At 36.3% G+C, this 18,424-nt stretch overlaps 1 protein-coding gene across 3 annotated transcripts in view; it reads right to left on the reverse strand.

The window, feature by feature from the left end:
• SLCO4C1 (solute carrier organic anion transporter family member 4C1) overlaps positions 1-18,424 on the reverse strand; it is a 726,014-nt gene that overhangs the window by 678,710 nt on the left and 28,880 nt on the right. For 2 of the 3 annotated variants that reach the window (XM_081320268.1, XM_081320269.1), the window contains 7 exons: positions 15,799-15,943; positions 13,458-13,653; positions 11,112-11,268; positions 10,050-10,231; positions 8,668-8,732; positions 6,881-7,018; positions 5,142-6,049 (listed from right to left, as the gene is read on the reverse strand). In XM_081320268.1, coding sequence (XP_081176394.1) covers positions 5,931-6,049; positions 6,881-7,018; positions 8,668-8,732; positions 10,050-10,231; positions 11,112-11,268; positions 13,458-13,653; positions 15,799-15,943 — 1,002 coding nt within the window. In that variant the 3' untranslated portion in view covers positions 5,142-5,930. The remainder of the gene's footprint in view (positions 1-5,141; positions 6,050-6,880; positions 7,019-8,667; positions 8,733-10,049; positions 10,232-11,111; positions 11,269-13,457; positions 13,654-15,798; positions 15,944-18,424) is intronic. The other variant, XM_081320270.1, reaches the window with a different exon arrangement.

Below are 18,424 nucleotides of genomic sequence, written 5' to 3' on the forward strand. Positions count from 1 at the left end.
AAGAGAAAAGTCTCCATTTAAAAAAAAATGGTAGGAGCTTTCATGAAAACGTATTACATGTCCTACAAGGTATTTGCTGGGATTTTTTTCAAATGAACAAACCCTAAATACTTAGTTACCAAATATTATAAGAGGCAATAGCACCACCTGTTGACCAGTAATGGCAAACAGCATGTTCGTTATTTACTTTGTGTTTGTAGAGTCTTGCAAAGTTCAAAGCAGTGCTTCTCCGCTATGATGTTTCAAGCAAAGCAGCTCCTCAAATCTGCAAAGCAAGGTGGAAGTTCCGTTTCTCAAAAGTGCAGCACTAGTCAAAATGCAACTCTTGCTTTGTGATTTGGGGTTTGAGAACAGGTTGCTTTCCAGTTGCCATTGCATAAGAATTGAGTAACAGAATGACATCTCATGGAAGTGCCCTTCTTTTGGCTAAAACAAGCATATGTAAAGGCATATTTACTTCTGGTGATGTTCCAAGGTGCTTTTAATCCAATTGCTTGTTTCTTGTTAGACGAAAAAGATGTCCCAAGTAAAATTGAACCTATATTAACTGATGGATGAAATAATTCCTTTGCTTTCTCCTCAATCCCACCCCAAATACACACAGCGGCCTTTCTTATTTAATCTTTCTAATCATTTCCCTAGAATAATACATTTGGACACTTTTTTAAAAATTTCTTCATTGAAAAGTGTCTAACTGTTGTCTATAAGACTCACTTTTAACTTTTAATTGGAACTTGGGTCTTCTTAAGAATAAAAATGTAAAATAAAAATGAAAGGCAAGTGGGCAGCATATCAAGATTATAATTGTAAGAGTGATTCTATTTCATTTGAATAAACTACTATCAATGTATGGCAAATAAATATGACCATGCCAAGGACAACAGTCTTTTCAGAGGTGGTATAATAGTGAAGTGTTGGACTTGAATTAAGATGGCCAAGAGGGTGTGGGTATGTTTTTTTTTAAAAGTCAAATGATGGTCTTGATGATACAATCAAAGCCATGCCTGTTTTCTCTGTGTTACACATGATATACATAAAAAAATTAGGCAGGGCTTTGATTACTCTGTTGTGGCTGCCATCTTGATTTTTTTTCTACACTCCATGGACACCACTGAAGTTATCTGGATAAGCAGACACTTCTTCAAAGCACTAAACTGCATTCACCCCTTATTTTTATTATATGTAAAAGTGAAAGACAGATATAGACATAGCTCAGTGATGGTGAACCTTTTAGAGACCAAGTGCCCAAAAACTGGCCCCACCCCCACCTTGCATCCCTGCCCTCACCCCACTCCGCCCCCTGCTCTGCCCACCCTCAGGGCTACCCACTGCCTCCACAGCCCGCGGCAGATCACCCAGGTGGTCCAGCAGCATCATGGCAGCTAGACTCTCTGCCCGTGCCCCGCAACATCAACTGCATGCCACGGAGTGCGAGGGTGGAGTCTTTTCCCCATTGCCTGGCTGCCATGTCCTTGGCTGCACTGCTCCATGCGGGCCACGCTCAGGAGCGACTTTCTGGGGGGACTACTGATGAGAAGGGGGCTGCAGGGGGAGGCGGGGCTGAGGTGATGGCAAACATACCCACAGAGAGGGCTCTGAATGCCGCCTCTGGCACCCGTGCCATAGGTTCGCCACCATTTGACATAGCTGATATAGATAAGATGGTGCTTTACTGCATGTAGCTTCTCATTCTTCAGAATTTGAAATGCATATATTTTTAAAAGTCATGGGGTAGAGAGTCTGGAATTGGCAAAAGAAGACCATCAACACATGGGTATCCACACATACTCCATTGCCTACATTGTATCTCCCTTGTTAGTCTTTTGCAAGGATAACAGAGTCCATAAAACAACAATGGTTGTTTAGGTGCCACAGTGCCAGAACAGGGCCCCAAACATGTGTGGTGTCCACATATATTCTTATGCCTCCATTTTAACTCCATGGTTAGTCATTTGCAAGAATAACAGAGTCCATAATACAAATGCAGTAATGCCAACTTTGAAAATGCTTTAATCAGTATAAATAAATTATATAGGTTCTCACTGAACAAAGTAAATTTTCATAATCATTTACATTGTACAATTATCTAAAATAAATGTCTTTCATTTAAAATGTTGTGCAAAAGTATTTAGAAACAACTGAATGCTGTCCATTCAGATTATTTGCATAAAATATTGCCTTTTATTTCTTGTTTCAAAAAATATATTCCTGACATGCTTGCACACCAGCACTCAACAGGAGCCTAGGAACTTCATCCTGGAAACTTTTAAAGAACAGCTTATTGACTGCAGCTAGAAAAGTTTCCTATGGGAGGCAGAATCTCTTCATATTCAAAGATGATTTTCTGGCAATACAATCTGATTATCTTGTAGAGGAAACCTTTATTAGTCTATGGTGACAAAAATCAGAAGGAGTTTCATAGCACCTTTTCCAACTAAAACATTTTATTAAAAGGCAGAAGCTTTCTTGGCTGCAGCTCACTTCATCAGATGTGCAGAGTGGCTAAATTGATATATAAATTGGGGTGAGGGAGGCCAAAAGATACTACAATATTCCTTCTATTCAATATTCACAATAGTTGAGAGTTGGGTAGCATGTAAGTTTAATAAATTATTATCTATGTCTTTATTTATAACTAAACTTCCATACACTTATGAAATTTAAATATTCTGAAATAAAGGTGTTTAAAACATAGACAAAAATAGTCTCCATAGAAAAATATGCATAACAAGGTTAATAATGAACTGCCTGCTGCTTTCAAGTAAGCAATTTTAAAAAGAACGATTTTGTAACAAAACTTTTCTAAATCGTAAGGGGGAGCTCCAAAGCAATTTGAAAAGTACTGTACAGTATCACATTTCTATGCAGAAGTCAAATGCAAATCTCTGAAATGTAAGAATCTGGAGCAGCCACCAACTACATACCCCAAGGTTCAAATATTGAAGGCACTTCCACATATTTTAACTTGCTTAAAATGAGGTTAGGTGGTTTTCTTTCCCCATCTTTTCATTTTACAACAATGTTACAAAACTATCCACAGAGTTAACTGTTAATAAACCCATATTCTCAAAAAAAATATTGAGAACATGTGTAACCATTATAAAATCACTTATCACACTACAGTGACTAGTATACATTGAGCATTGGAAAAGGAATTTCCAATCTTTTTATAAATTTTCTTTTAAAGTAATAAAACCATTTTGTGATACACACACATACACACATTTACACGCATGGAGAGAGAGAGAGTGGGGTTGATTAAGTTATAGCTGCTTTCCCTGATCTAGTATCTTGCTTACATGTTGCAGTTAGAACCCCCATTCAACAGCCTTATTTACAATGCTGATTTGCTATTGACAATCCAAACAATTATCAGATAACAGTATGAAACAGAACAAATAGATGAGCACTACAGCAGGGTAGTATGTACTCCATGCTTCATAAATGTAAATAACAATGGTCTCTCATGATACCTGCATCCAGAGATTTCTTATAAATATAGGCCAAAATGTCACTTAGCATTTATGAATCAAGGGAATATTTGAAATGCTATGAGTGCTGAAATTAATATGTCAGTGCTGAAAGTCTTAGTCACAGCCCATCAAGTCCTTGGAAATAGCCCAAGACCCATTTTGAATAGAATTGGTGAACTGTTTTGATTGCTGAGTGTGGTGAAGCAGTAACTGGCTCAGTGTGGGCTACTTCTATTGTTCTTAGTGAACCGAGTTGATTAGATCTGTCTCAGTTTTAATACCAGCTTTAGGGCAGGTCTTAGGGCTGTAACCTAGCAATAGCTTAATCTGTTATTTCTGCCTCCAGATGATTAAATTGGCCATTAACAATTTCCTTGACATGAAAGATCTATACAATTATAGATCATTCTCAAATATTCTAGTTTCGGGAAAGGTGATCAAGAAAACAGTGGCCTTGCAACTTCAGAGAAATGTGAATGGTACTAATTTTCTACATATGTATGAATTAGCCTTTCAGTTGGTCATAATAAAGAAACTACACTAGTTCCCTTGGTAGATGACTTATGTCAGAAGCTGAAAGGAAATAGTACAAACTCTGCCAGACTTCTTGGATCTCGTGATATCCTTTTAGCTGCCTGGCAGGACTGGCCATGAAGGCATCACTTTATAATAGCTCTAATACAGCCTATCAAGCCATGAACAGAATCTAGTGCTGGGGGACTACTGTTCAGCACCAGGGCTGACAATCTTTGATAATCCTCGGGGTTCAGCTGAAATTTTCAAAGAAGGGTTCATGCTGACAAACCTAAAACATCCTCACCTATCTCACTCAACTCCAAGGATACAAGAGGATTGGATCAGGAAAAATATGGTGAAATATATTGTTGGTAAATAGGAAAATTTACGTGGGAGTTGAGATTCAGCATCTTTCAGATGGAATTCACTTCCCATAAGGGGGGGGGAAAATGGTTTACTGAGAATGGTCCTTGCTTCTTAGCTATCGTTGGATTCATACATCATAGCTGAGGTAAATAGCACTTCTGAATAATTACACCTAATACATCAGCTGGGACTTGTTTTGAACCAGTCACATTTAATGATGACTATCCATGCCTTGATTATGTCCTATCGTGACTATCCCCATATACTTAATATGGGCCTATCTCTGAAAAATATGAAGAAATTGCATTTGAAGCAAAAAAAAGCTCTGACAACTAGGCTGTTCTGGTATACACTTCAAGCATTATATGATACCTATATCAAAATATCTGTACAGGGCCAGTTGTTTGTTACTAGAAACAATTTAAAGTAACAGAATAACAGAGTTGAAAGGGACCTTGGGGGTCTTCTAATCCAACACCCCAAAGTGTTGGCATTGATCCCCCAAATCCTAAAGAGCTTAGGATCTCACTATCTGAAGGGCTGCTTTTCTGAAAATGAGCTTTAAAAAACCAATTTTTATAGCTTGTAAAATTGGACCTCCCTTCTGTGTTGTTCCCACATTATACAGTGTATTTCCTTGGGAATAATACCTGGCCTCCTCTTTCAGTATTTACAAAATTAATTGTTCAATGGTTTAAGTGCACAAGCTAGGATTAATTTTAGTAAATGTTTTTAATCTTGGGCAAGCAGGTATTTTGAGGTGGGGACATTAATTTTGAAAGCTACCTTTGAGTACTTACCAGAGTAGAAATAGGAAAGTAAATAAAATACATAAAGGCATAATTTTAAAATGTATTAATATGAAAAAAATACTAACTACTTGATTAGTAGTCATGTTAACAGATTTAATTTTATTTCGTTTTGTTTTTATTCTGGCCCATAATCTTCTCAGAGTCCTGAATCCTAACAGATAAGATGGTGGCACTGAGACTGAAAGACTGAGCTTGCCTATTACAGGCCAAAATTGAAGACACTGTTTCTTGTCAAAGTACTTTCATATCCCATGGAAATCTTTATTTTCCTACAACCAATTAAATGAGTTTCTAAAGATGACCTTTTGGTTAGAACATTTAGACATTCTACACCAGAGGTCCCCAACCTTTTTGGCACCAGGGACTGGTTCCATGGAAAGAGGTTTTTCCACGGACTGGAGGGGGCATGGTTTTGTGTGTTGCCTGCATCTCACGGATGGGTCTTTGCTTGTTTGTGTCAACCAGTTGCTGGCATGCTGCGGCCCAGTACTAGTCCACAGACCGGAGGTTGGGGACCTCTGTTCTACACTGCAAAAATCATACTATTCTCTTGAGAGAGAAAATAATTTCATGTGATTGAGGTGTGCTTGAAGTAAAATGGATTTAAAGTAAAAGTGTATTTATTTATTTATTTATTTATTTTTTAAAAAAGAATTAAATGACTTGCTCAGAGTCCTCCAGTGCTGGTACTCAGAGGTTACAGCTGCCATTGGACATCACTGAGATTTTTTCTTTGATTTTCTCTTGAATAGATGTTCTTCATTTAGAGATGTACTGAAGTGCTTGTTTGATCTTGTGTTTTTGCAATAATATCTGGGGGAGGCTTATATAACACATACGCTATGATAGTAAAAATTAGAGAAACTGCTTTGGAACAACCACCTGCAAAAATAAATTAAGCAAAGATTAAATTAAACATTGCTATTTATTTATCATCTTGCTTTAAAAGGAAAAAAAACACAAACTTCTAAGCAGTAATTATACAGCAACAATAGATTTCTATATGTATCATTATAACAGGACAATAGGGTTGGACCTGCACTGCTTAAAAATCTGAAAAAAACAAGATTTGCAAATTATATAGGGATGCCTATGTTCTGATCTCGGCCAGTTAACACTTTCCTTTGATTAAAACTGCTGAATTGGTGTTTGATCCATTCAGCCTGTAATTAATAAATATTAGATTGATTCAATATAAATTTCAAATAACTTTTGTTATGGGCTTGAATTGGTTCACCTAGACAACTTATGAGGTGATCCCTACTATAAATAACTCTCAACTTATTGCCATAATGGTACCTGCCCATTGCAGTTGTAAGTAATTGTAGTCATTAAGTGAGGTGCCTACATGATTACCTTGCCCAATGATCTCTAATGCGGCCTTCCCAAGTGTGATCATTAAGTGACTGTGCAGGTCATTAAATCAACGGAGAAAAGATCTGCCTACCAAAAAGGGCAGGCAGCTCCGTTCCGTGCACAGAAGGAAATTACTTCTCCTCTCCATGCATGGTTGGCTAGGGAATTCTCGGAATTGAAATCCCACATATCTTAATGTTGCCAAGGTTGAGAAACACTGTTTTAGACACTGAAGAGCAAAAAGAAACTGACTGTTTTAACACATATTTTATTGTATACCAAATCAAAGAAATGAGAGAATGACATAAATTATAAAAGTATAAGCTGATCATTTTTAAGGAAAATAAAGATACTTACTTATACCAACTAACAAATATGCCATTTTGTTGTTGTTATAGGTCCAACATGCTCCTTTATGTCCACATTTATCTACAGACCAGAGAGTGCAAGAATGGTCTATTGAGACACCAAAAAGGATTGGGCCAGGAATAGTGCCTGCAAAAGATGGAGTGATATAAAATTATATGAAAATACCAGCTACAGATAACTGAAACTATAAAATAGAAAATAAGGATCTAGAGACATTTAGAAATGTTAATGTGCAAATGAACTCAACAAGTAGGCCCTTGCTAAAACAGTAGACAAATCATTTAGTTCATTTTTGAATAAATCTTTATCCCTTTAAGTTAGCTACTTTTAGTTCTACCCCCACAGGATTTCATAAGAGCTAAAATCTCTGAAAAATCTTCTAAGTGGCTAAAATCTTTAAGATGTTTGCAATCTCATTCCTAAGTTTTGCAAATTCACATCAACAAATAGTAACATTTCATGTGGTCTCACATAAAATTGTCAACATTGCCAGTAAGAAGATGATTTTGTGGATACTTGGACATCTCTTTATAGTTTTAAAGTTCATTATTAGGGAAAGGAGTCTAGGGATTAATTAGGGTTGAATGAATCCTTGATGCTTCCTTAGCCACTGATGTTCCTCAGGAATTACCTATACAGGTTTTCTGATGCACAGTCGCTTTTTATGGAAAGCAGTTTTTCCTGAATTGTGAAATGTGTTTTCCTGGCTGCAGTTTGTTTCATAAAAGCTTTGTAACTATCAGTGATTGCTTACTTGACCTTTTCAATCCTATTCAGAAAATAGATCAGTTTCCTTTTAGAAAATGCTATCTTTTTCAGTTAGGTCAAGACCTAGACTGTTCTCCTGTTTAACTTTCTCTTCTTCTTCTTCTTCTTCTTCTTCTTCTTCTTCTTCTTCTTCTTCTTCTTCTTCTTCTTCTTCTTCTTCTTCTTCTTCTTCTTCTTCTTCTTCTTCTTCTTCTTCTTCTTCTTCTTCTTCTTCTTCTTCTTCTTCTTCTTCTTCTTCTTCTTCTTCTTCTTCTTCTTCTTCTTCTTCTTCTTCTTCTTCTTCTTCTTCTTCTTCTTCTTCTAGAAAATGTGGCAGAAATGATGCCAGCAATCTCTTGCAGCCTTTGTGCATAGTTTCACTTAGCCCAGTTTCTTGGCCAAGAAATAAGTTAATATAGCAACATGATTTTGGGGAGGTTAGACAAAGCTGTACAGGCTTTTGTGACTTCCTTTGAAGAAGGAGAGGATGTGATTAAGACTACTTACAAAAAGAGATCTTTGAAAATAAGGAATGCATGCTATAGGATTAAATTGCAGTAAATTGTATTGTATAGTTTGACATTTTATTATAAGGAGAAAAATGAGAAGCAAAATATATTTTGGGGATGAGAAAAACTATTTTTATGTTTTTAGAAGCCTTGTATAAAGCAATGCATAGAGGGGGGAAAATGGAAACTTGAGCTGTAAGTTCTCAGTGAAAATTTTTTAGTGAAATTTATGGCAGTCAAAGCAAGCAGGAAGGGATGGATTTCCAATAATAATAGTGCAAAACTGGAATAGTTCTCTCTCTACTATAATCCTCATAGTACCTAGTAAGTCAGAACAATGATAATATTGTAATAAACTATTATCCATGTGTACTTTGAAGGGGGAAAAAATGACAGCCAACGGCCTTTGGAAGAACTCTCAGGTTTTGGGTCAGATTTGTCTGCCCCTTAAATCTATAGTCCTTAGACTGACAATATTATTCCTACCATGAAATGTCTTTTGTCAAGCTTTAAACTTACCTAATATTCGTAGAAAGAGCATATGAACACCCAAAGCAAATGATCTGTGATTTTCTGGCACACATCTGTAAATAAAAGTTTGTTTCACTGTTTAATATGGTACATACCACCCTTCAAAAGATACTATCATATGATTGCTATTCTTTTAACTGTGCAGTGTATTTCTTGAAATGCCAAGGTTAAAATAGAAGACAAAACTAATACTGTAAGTTATTAAACATATAAAAAGTAATTCAAGAAAATGTTAGCATAGTGACTTTCCAGTCATTTTTCTTCTGTTCACTGCCACTTGGAAATCATTTTTCTATTTACTTCTTTATACTTAAAATTAAAAAATGCTTTTAAAAAAACAATAAACAATTTTCATACTACACGAGAGTTCTGTAAAACAACACATGGACACAGACACCTAGGCATATACAAATAGGACCAGAAGAAATGGTAGAATAAAAATTAGAAATAACAAAATTGACTAAATGTGCACCATGATGTATATCATGACACAAACTTTACCCACTATGAATGTGCATAAGATGCTGTAATACAATTATAAAAGGGTAGGGCAGATGTCTGTTGTAACAGTACAACATATATTGTTTTGCCACTACTTGTGGTAAGAAATGGCTGTCTCCTCTGAAGTGCTTTGACTATTTAGGCTGCCAGCATGAATTCTAAGCAGAAGTTCATTATAATTGTTCAACCAATAACTGTTGAATATATCCATGTAACAAGAAAGAAGAAAAACATTGCATCTACTCTATTTCAAAATCTCCATCTCAATGGCTTAAAAGAAAAACTGTCTTCAGGGGAAATCATCATAGAGACAGTATTATCATGGCAGTTGGAACAATTAATCAGTGTAACAACTTGCCTCCACAAGTTGTGGGTGCTCCAACACTGGAGGTTTTTAAGAAGAGATTGGACAACCATTTGTCTTAAATGGTATCAGTTTTCCTGCTTGAGCAGGGCGTTGGAGGAGAAGACCTCCAAGGTCCCTTACAATTCTGTTATTCTTTTTGGTTACATTTTAACTCTTAGCTGTAGTTAGAAATTAGTATCTTGTTTAAATATATTCAGCTGAATATTTCAAACAGCTGGACATCCCAGGACTTTTGTGGAGGTCTACTGCTGATCCCTGCACCCTTGAATACTTTCCTCAGTGCTAGGTTGCCAGTTTAATTTCCCAGAATGCCCTAGCACCAGGAATTAGACAGGTTCTCTCATATGCATATTATGGAAATCATTTTCTCACTGTACAAATAGTTTGGTGTGTTTGTAAAAGGATGGTGGAAGAAATAAGTTTTTATTTTTTTTAAAAAAATTGCTATACTGTATTGCATTTTACAAAATTTAACACAGGATAAAAGCAGCATTATAACTACCTGAGAATGGCCACAGTTGTTGGTGTAACTGCCATAAAAGTAAAAACAACCGCAAAAAAGAAGAAGCTAAGGAACCAAGGCAGGACTGTGCATTTAGATTTACATTTTCCAGAAGTGGCCCCATGGAAGGTATTCTGAATTTCAACTATGGGATTCACAACACAGGAACAATTGCTGTAGTGCTATAAATAATGCATTCAAAAATACAAATAAACAAAATAAGTAACTAATTTGTCCAAAATTAATTGAAAATTCATCTGACAACAAAATAAATTGTTTTTGAAAAGTTAGATATACACAGAGAAATATAGCAAGATTGAATAACCAATGATTCAGCCAGTTGTAAAATAAAAATTGTTCTTGTAGCAACAGAATTCTATTTCTAAATGTAACTGTGGAACATTTGGTGATCATGGATCTACCTTCATATCAAAATATATTCAGCCAGTTCAGTGGCCCTTAAATAAACCAATTGCACCACATCCAAATTTTAGGCATAACATCTGTTTCCATATATGGATCTTATCTTCAAATTCAAATAGCTATTCTTCTGTTCTCTACTTTGCATTTACTTAAACAGAGAATATTAAGAATATATTAAGTTCCTGGTAGTTTCTGAGCTTGGTTGTTTTCCTGCAGATATTTTGTCACCAGGTTACAGGAAAACAATTAAGTTTTGATAACACCAAGAAGCCAGCAGTTCAGCACTGAGTTATGGATTATTCTTAGCTATTGGAATTAAGAATATAGTAGGTAAGAAGTGAAATAAAATGTTGCAGCTCCTAATAATTATTCTTATTCAGTGTTTAGTCCAGCTAGTCATGCCATTATTGAGGACAGATATTTCATTTGTGTTCCTATGTTCTCTTGTTATTGTCTGGGTTTCCTGTCCATTTGTTTTACTTTTCCAAGTAGTCAAATTTAGCTACTGACTTGCTCAAAGTTCAATGGACTGCCAACGGTACATTTTAAACAAGACACATGTCTAAAGCATTTTTAACATTCATAACTTAGATCTGATGTAGACTGAGCATCCTCTTTTATAACATAACATGGTCATACCGTCAATCCATGCTTCTGAGGAACAATAGCAGTACATCCTGCATAACATGGAGAAAAATATTGGACTTCATCTGCACCACAGATGGGCAAAAAGTCTGAAGGCAAACATCTACAATGGGCATTGCAGGGTGCTGTTAAGTTCGATAACATGCCTGTCCTGAAACAGAGAAATAATATATAGATGAAATAAAAAATAAACTTTCCATAATAGCATGTTTTCATTCATTAATAACCATGAACAATTGGAGCTAAATATTTCTAAATGTGTCTGCAAGGAATTTTTAAAAATAAAAAATCTTATATTCTTCATTTTGTAAAGAAATGGAAGACCACTGGAGTTCATGGAGGTGGTTTCTAGGTAGCCCTTGAGTTATGATGGCAATTGAAACTGGAATTTTTATTGATAAGCAATGCAGTCATAAAACATAATTTCACATGACTATACCACTTAGCAATGACCATACCTACAGTTGAATCATTAAGTGACCATCTCTCACAATTTCCTACTGGCTTCCAACCAGTGGTGGGATTCAGCCGGTTCACACCACTTTGGCAGAACCGGTAGCTAATTTTTTGTTGCCCAGGCCCAGAATGGACTTCCAGAAGAGGCATCCACACAGAGAACTGGTTGTTCACATATTTGAATCCCACCACTGCTTCCAACAACTAAACTCATTGGGGGAGCCACCAGGAAGTTGCAAGTCTCAGGTTGTTAGCAAGCAAGCCAGCAAGCAGCTGGTGGTTGCTGCAAGGTGGGCTCGAGAGGATGAATTGGTGGCTGGGGAGGTATGACCCTAGTGAGGCAGGGTCAAAGTCCTGGGATGTCCAGCTGTTTGAAATATTCAGCTGAATATATTTAAATAAGATACTAATTTCTAACTACAACTAAGAGTTAAAATGTAACCAAAAAGAATAATAGAATAACAGAATAACAGAATTGGAAGGGACCTTGGAGGTCATCTAGTCCAACCCTCTGCTCAGGCAGGAAACCCTATACCATTTCAGACAAATGGCTGTCCAGTCTCTTCTTAAAAACTTCCAGTGTTGGAGCATTTACTGCTTCTGGATGGCTACTGCTGGGTGGGAGAGAGTGTATAAGGATGTGCAAGTGTCCAGAGAGGGACAGTACAAGCACAGCAAAGTTCGTGGAGGGGCTTAAGAGTGTGTTGCAGGGAGTCATGGCCTGAGGACAGTGGAGGTTCTGCTGGGTGGTGGAGAGGGTGTGAAAGTGGACAAGTGGCTAGGAACCTTCAGAGTGAGTGCAGCAAGGCTCAGGGTGAGTGAGTGGATGGGAAAGACTTACCTGAGCAATTTGCAACCCTTCCTTTTCCAGTAGGGAGGCTGGCAAGGAAAGTTGCAAATGGTGATCATATAATCACAGTGTCAAGTTTCCGACGTATGGGCTTTTCACACAGACCACTGCAACTGTCATAAGTATAAGCCAGTTGCCAAGTGCCCAGATTGTGATCACATGACTGTGGGCCTACAGGTAGTCCTCAACTTACAACAGTTCATTTAGTGACCATTCAAGGTTACAACAGCACTGAAAAAATGACTTATGGCCATTTCAACATCCCCATGCTCATGTGATCAAAACTCAGATGCTTGGCAAATGACTCATATTTATGACGGTTGCAGTGTCCCGAGGTCATGTGATTACATTTTCTGACCTGCTGACATGCAAAATCAATTGGAAAGCCAGGTTCACTTCACAACTGTGTTACTAACTTAACCACTGCAGTGATTCACTGAACAGCTGTGGCAAAAAAAGGTCACAAAACGGGGCAAAAATCACTTAACAAATGTTCCACTTAGCAACATAAATTTGGGGCTCTAATGTGATCATAGGTTGAGGACTACCTGTATTGAGACAGCCTTTGAAGACTTTGAGGGCTGATGGTAATTACCACCTGTTCAGCTTTGCCGTTACTTCGAATGGATGCTGAACGAGGGATTGTTAGCTGAGCACTACCTGTATGTAGTGTCACTGGGAGAATGAATGAGGACTAATTAACAAAACAAACATGTGAATGAAAAGTGAAGGATTCACAAAGACAGTAAGGTCTGATGATGTATAATGAATAGTTGCAGTTGTTTTATTTGTCTTTTGGCTTGCCCTACTTTTTCTTATTTGTTTTCCATGCTTTGCATAATATCACTTTTACTATAAAGACAATGTGATGAAAATACATTATGTATGCTGTTTTCATCAGCATCAATATGGGCTGTTTCATTATCTCTGAGATGTATAAAAATATAAAACATAAAATGAATTCTGAAGAATGTTTAATCAGCATCTTGTGTCCCATTATATATTGTAACATATACTTTTAATCATATGCTTACCCATTATAAGTTTCAGAAACACCAGCAAATGGTTCATTCCCACATTTAGCAATTGCAAACACCAAGTTTAATAGCAGTGCCGCAGTACAAGTAGCAATAATAAACTTGATTATAGTTTTGCAATTCATTTGGAGCTTGGAAATTAAGGTACCACTTATGATTTGGCCAATTGCTGCTCCTGGGATTAAGACAAGTCCTAAAAACAAAATAAAATAAAACAATAAATATATTCACTACTAAAAGAGAACTAAACATGGTTATTTTATTGTTATGGTAAACAGTCATTCTTTTACTTTTCTCTCTCTTTGCATGTTTCATTTTTATGAAATTATTATGAATTAAAAAAAGAAATGGGTTTGGAATGCTAATCTGTGGAAAAAAATACATTTTCCTACAGTTACTTATATAGCTCAAACACAAGCAAGTTTAGCCTATCTATATGACTAAGTCAATTAACCCAATTTTAAGATTTACAGCATAAGACACACTGAACCGTAAACTTAGCTCTCATACTGTGTTTGCACAACACACTGGGCTAAAAAGTGTTCAGTTGTCCAGTTTATAGTTCAATGGATTTTGTAAATACAGTTATTACAGTGCTCCATGTTAACAAGAGAGCGCTTTTAATTACATGTGGAATTAGATGTTAAGAGGAATAAAAATACAAGCACCAATATCTTCACTGTTAAATAATCTCTAAATACTTATTAAATTTATATTTCAGAATTTATGGGTTTTATTACCACAAATACATTTTATTTTTGTTCTCCATGTGCTTGGCTACTAAAGTTTCATTTCATACAATGATGCCAGTTCACTTAACTGGTTGTGTCATGAGATTATACATGTGTAAATCAGCTTTCAGACATAAAATGCCAAAGGTTGTACAACTCTGATCCTCTGTGATCACGTCTGTTCTTCTTCCCTGCCTGGTATGTTCTCTCACTCAATAACATGTTCCTGATTTTAAGTACAACAAAGCAGGTGGAAACAACAGCTGGAGGCAATTCCAGACTCTTTACCTTCCATTCAAGATAGCATCCCAGTAAAACAATTATTAATCAAAGATTTCAAATGATGAACACAGCACTGAAATGCCATTTTACAGAAAGCTTTTTGGTTTGTTCAGGTACTCAAAAAAGATCAGCTGATGGTTCGCAAAACCAGATATGAAAAGATAAGTTATTGTCATCAATAACCATTTGTTTTATTCAATATTATTATTATTTTGCAGATAGAAATGCCTATAGTGGATTTATGCATCCTAATTACCATCAAACCTGGTTTTCCTTAAATCTAGAGTTCTTTTTGTCAACCTTATCAGAGGTATGTTATTCATTTGTGCATTGCAACCTGATGGGCAAAATAAGTGTGCTTAATCTTACACTTTTTGCTTTACAATGCTGAAAAAATCATTTGCAAAAATAAATGTACACTCTCCCAAATTTTGGCAGTACGGTCAGGGGACTTTTTGGAATAGTTGTATATATTGTAAAAATAACTTGTCAATAATAATAATAATAACAGCAGCAGCAGCAGCAACATATGGTGTTGTCACATTAGCTAGGAGACCACAGTACTGTTGTAGAGTAGTAGTCTGGTTACTACCACCAGAAAGAAAGACAAATGGCTCTTCCTACAGTGTCACCAAAGGCCCCCTTCCCTGGAGCCCACTTTCAAACAGTCATCACAACCAGGAAGGTTCAAGAGCCAGCAAGAATCCGACTGTCTGCATGGAGCACCAACTCTTCTCCCCACTGAAGTGGTAAAGTGGGATTTATTTCTTTGTGGGAAGTCAATCCAAAGAGAAGCCACAACAATATATCTTACATCCTAAGAGACACTACCTTTCTATCTGTTGCCTCATATACTGATTTGAGTTGATCTGCTTAGCAGTTTCTGACTTTTTTTTTAGAGACTGCATCCTTTCCCCAATTTGAAAGGCAAGCTTGGAAATAAATATTTAAACTAATTCAGAAAAACCTGTTATAAACATAAAGGAAAAACCAAACTTGAGATTGTTAGGGCCTGCTTAAAACATTCTATCAATTGAGAATCCAGGCTTCTTTCACTCCCCACCCTGAGTCAGTGCCCCTCAAGGGACAATAACCTGAAGAACAGAAAATATTGCTTGGATTCCCAAATTATTCTGATTAATTTATCAAGGAAAACAAATTTTACCATACATAAAATTTACAGAATTCAATAGGATATTTTCTGATAAAACTCTTAAAACTCCAGCCTTTCTTTTCATGGTCTAGTTTTCCTTTTTTCCAAGTATTAAATCCCATTATTAACCAAATTAAAAGGGTGTTTGTGTATAATGAAGCAAATACATTACCTCCTAAGGTAGCTGAATAGCTAGATGTAAATCCAAACTGATTTTCTATAAATTTAGGCAAGAAAGTTGCAAAACCAGTAGCGACTAAAGCTTCTAATGCAGCTGCTATTACAAGATACATCAACACGGGATTCCTCAGCAGCATCTAGAAGAGGAGGTTTCGTTAAGTTCTCCCTACATATTTTAGTTAGACTTCTTAAATCAATGTTATGTTGCATACATAGTACCTGCTTAGATTATTCCACAAAGAAATTTATCTATTTTTTTTTTCAGAATAAAGTTCATTATAACATCAGTTTGCTATTTTTTCAATCTATGATTTAAAAATTGTTAAAATTGTTTATTCCCTTCTCCATCTCTTCAATGAAAAAGAAGGGCACATTAAGAAGAAAAAAATGTTCTTCGTGGACTTTTTGGCCAGAAGACTCCAGATCTGGCTATTATAATGCTGATTTATCCAATTATTTGAATCTATATCCTGAGCTTCAGCTAGTCAAATTTGGTTTGAGATTTAGAAATCATTTAAACCAATTGGAAAAGCCACCTAGAACTAATATTTACCCCATTTTCATATGACTACCTTGGATATATTTATAAGCCTGAATAAACTTTGGAAACATTCTGTTCTTTAAACAAAAAAAAACAATCCCTCCTGCTAATCAACTACCCTTTTTGTTGATTTTCTGCATATCTGAGCCATTATTTTGGTTTCTGTAATCCTGTCAAGAGATAAAGACGCCAAGATACAAATGAATAATACCTAATCTTGGCTTTTGCACAAGTTAGCAAAGGGTGGCCAAATAGAGGCAGAAAAAAAACAGGGTTTCTGGCTGAAACACTACAGAGACAGCACCAACCCTCAACCAACCTGTGCAAGTCCCCCCCCACAATAGCAGTTCACCTCCCAATGACCCTGACCTGATGTAACCTCCCTATCACAACACCCATCACAAGATTCTCACTGATGACTCACACCTGACCCATCACAAGACCCATCACAAGACCCATCACAAGACCCTCACTTGACACACCCACACCTGAAACCTTTATAAACAGAAGAACACTGACATTGACATCCCCTAAACTCTGCTGAAGATGTTACCTAGCCTGATGGTAATGGAATGTTCACAAATCAACCCAAAAGCTCAGAGAATGGAACATTCACTATCATCCTACACCCGAGCTACAGATATTCGCCACTATTGCAAACACTACAGTTTAGCCAAGTTTTTCTTAGCATGCATGACAATAATTCCGCACAAATGCACAGGCATACATACTGTATATACAAAGAATTGCATTATCTCATTATTTTGCTATTCTTCCTTCCTTTTCTATTTGGTTTTAAAAATTCAGCAGGCTGTGAGTTTTAGATCTACCACAGTCTTGACAAATCTCTTAGAACAAAGTGTCAACTGTTTTATCACAAGAGGTGGTTGCTTCAGAATTCAAATATTGAAATGTGTAGAAATCTAGTTCACAGGCCACAATATGTTGTAGGAGGTTTCTTTTTATAAGCGTACAAAGAGTTTGGCTGGATTGACACCAATGCATGCATGAAAACAAAGAAAAATGTTGGTTATTCCTTCATCTAGTCACAGCATATGGACTGAGCCAGCATCATATTAGGTGGAATTACCCCCTTGTAATAACTTTGTGAGATTAAGATATCATTGCCTGGTTTTCTTGAACTGAAGCTTTAACTAGCATCAGTTGCAGTAAGAAATCATCATCATGGTGTCAACTTCTTTCTGCTTGTGCTGAAGAAAACAGCTGCACAGCAAATGGCTATGATTTCTCTCAAGGTTTGCAAGAGCTTGGAAGGGAATGAGATGAAACTGTCAACCTCATCCCTTAGCTGGTACTTAATTTTAAGATCATTTAATTTGGTATCTATCTAGCCCTCAAAAAGTTGGGAAAACAAACATTATTAGCTACTGATGAGGGGCCATAAACTGGAAAATAGGATAGTGACAATTAGTGCTGTTAATGTAATCTGCAAAGATATACTGGGTAATAAAAGTTATTATTCATGGTTAATATGTTTACCCTTTTTATTATGCTTTGTTTTAAAATAATGTGTCTTGGTGATCAACTGTCCATTTAAAATCAAAGAATAATTGAATTTTAGAGCTGCAAGACATCTTGCAGGTGGGAGGGAATATTTAGTTCCATCTTTGGCTTAAAGCACCATTTACAGTTCAGGAATCTTGCAACATGCCATCCTTAAATAAAGATGGTTTTTATTTAAATGCCTTGCAACTTTCTGGGGCAATTTAGTCCTCTCCAACTAGATCTTTCCATTAGAAATGTGCTGTAATGAAGAACAACTATATTCCCAATGCTGACTCCTCTGGCACATGCCAGAAGCTTTGGCCTCATATTTTGATTTGGTTTTAGATCCTTTATTTTTTTTAAGAGGAAGAACAAATTACATCTCCAAGTAAACTCTCAGGTTCTAGCATCATTTTGATTTCCAAAAATACTCGTATTATTTTTTTATTATTTTTTTATTTTAATTCCATTTATATCCCGCCCTTCTCCGAAGACTCAGGGCGGCTTACAAGCTTAGCAGTAGCCTTCATTCTATGTATATGCCTGCTTATTAGGGCTTTCACACACACAC

The sequence above is a fragment of the Vipera berus genome (assembly GCF_964194415.1).
Source record: "Vipera berus genome assembly, chromosome: 2".
NCBI classification, from domain to species: Eukaryota; Metazoa; Chordata; class Lepidosauria; order Squamata; family Viperidae; genus Vipera; species Vipera berus.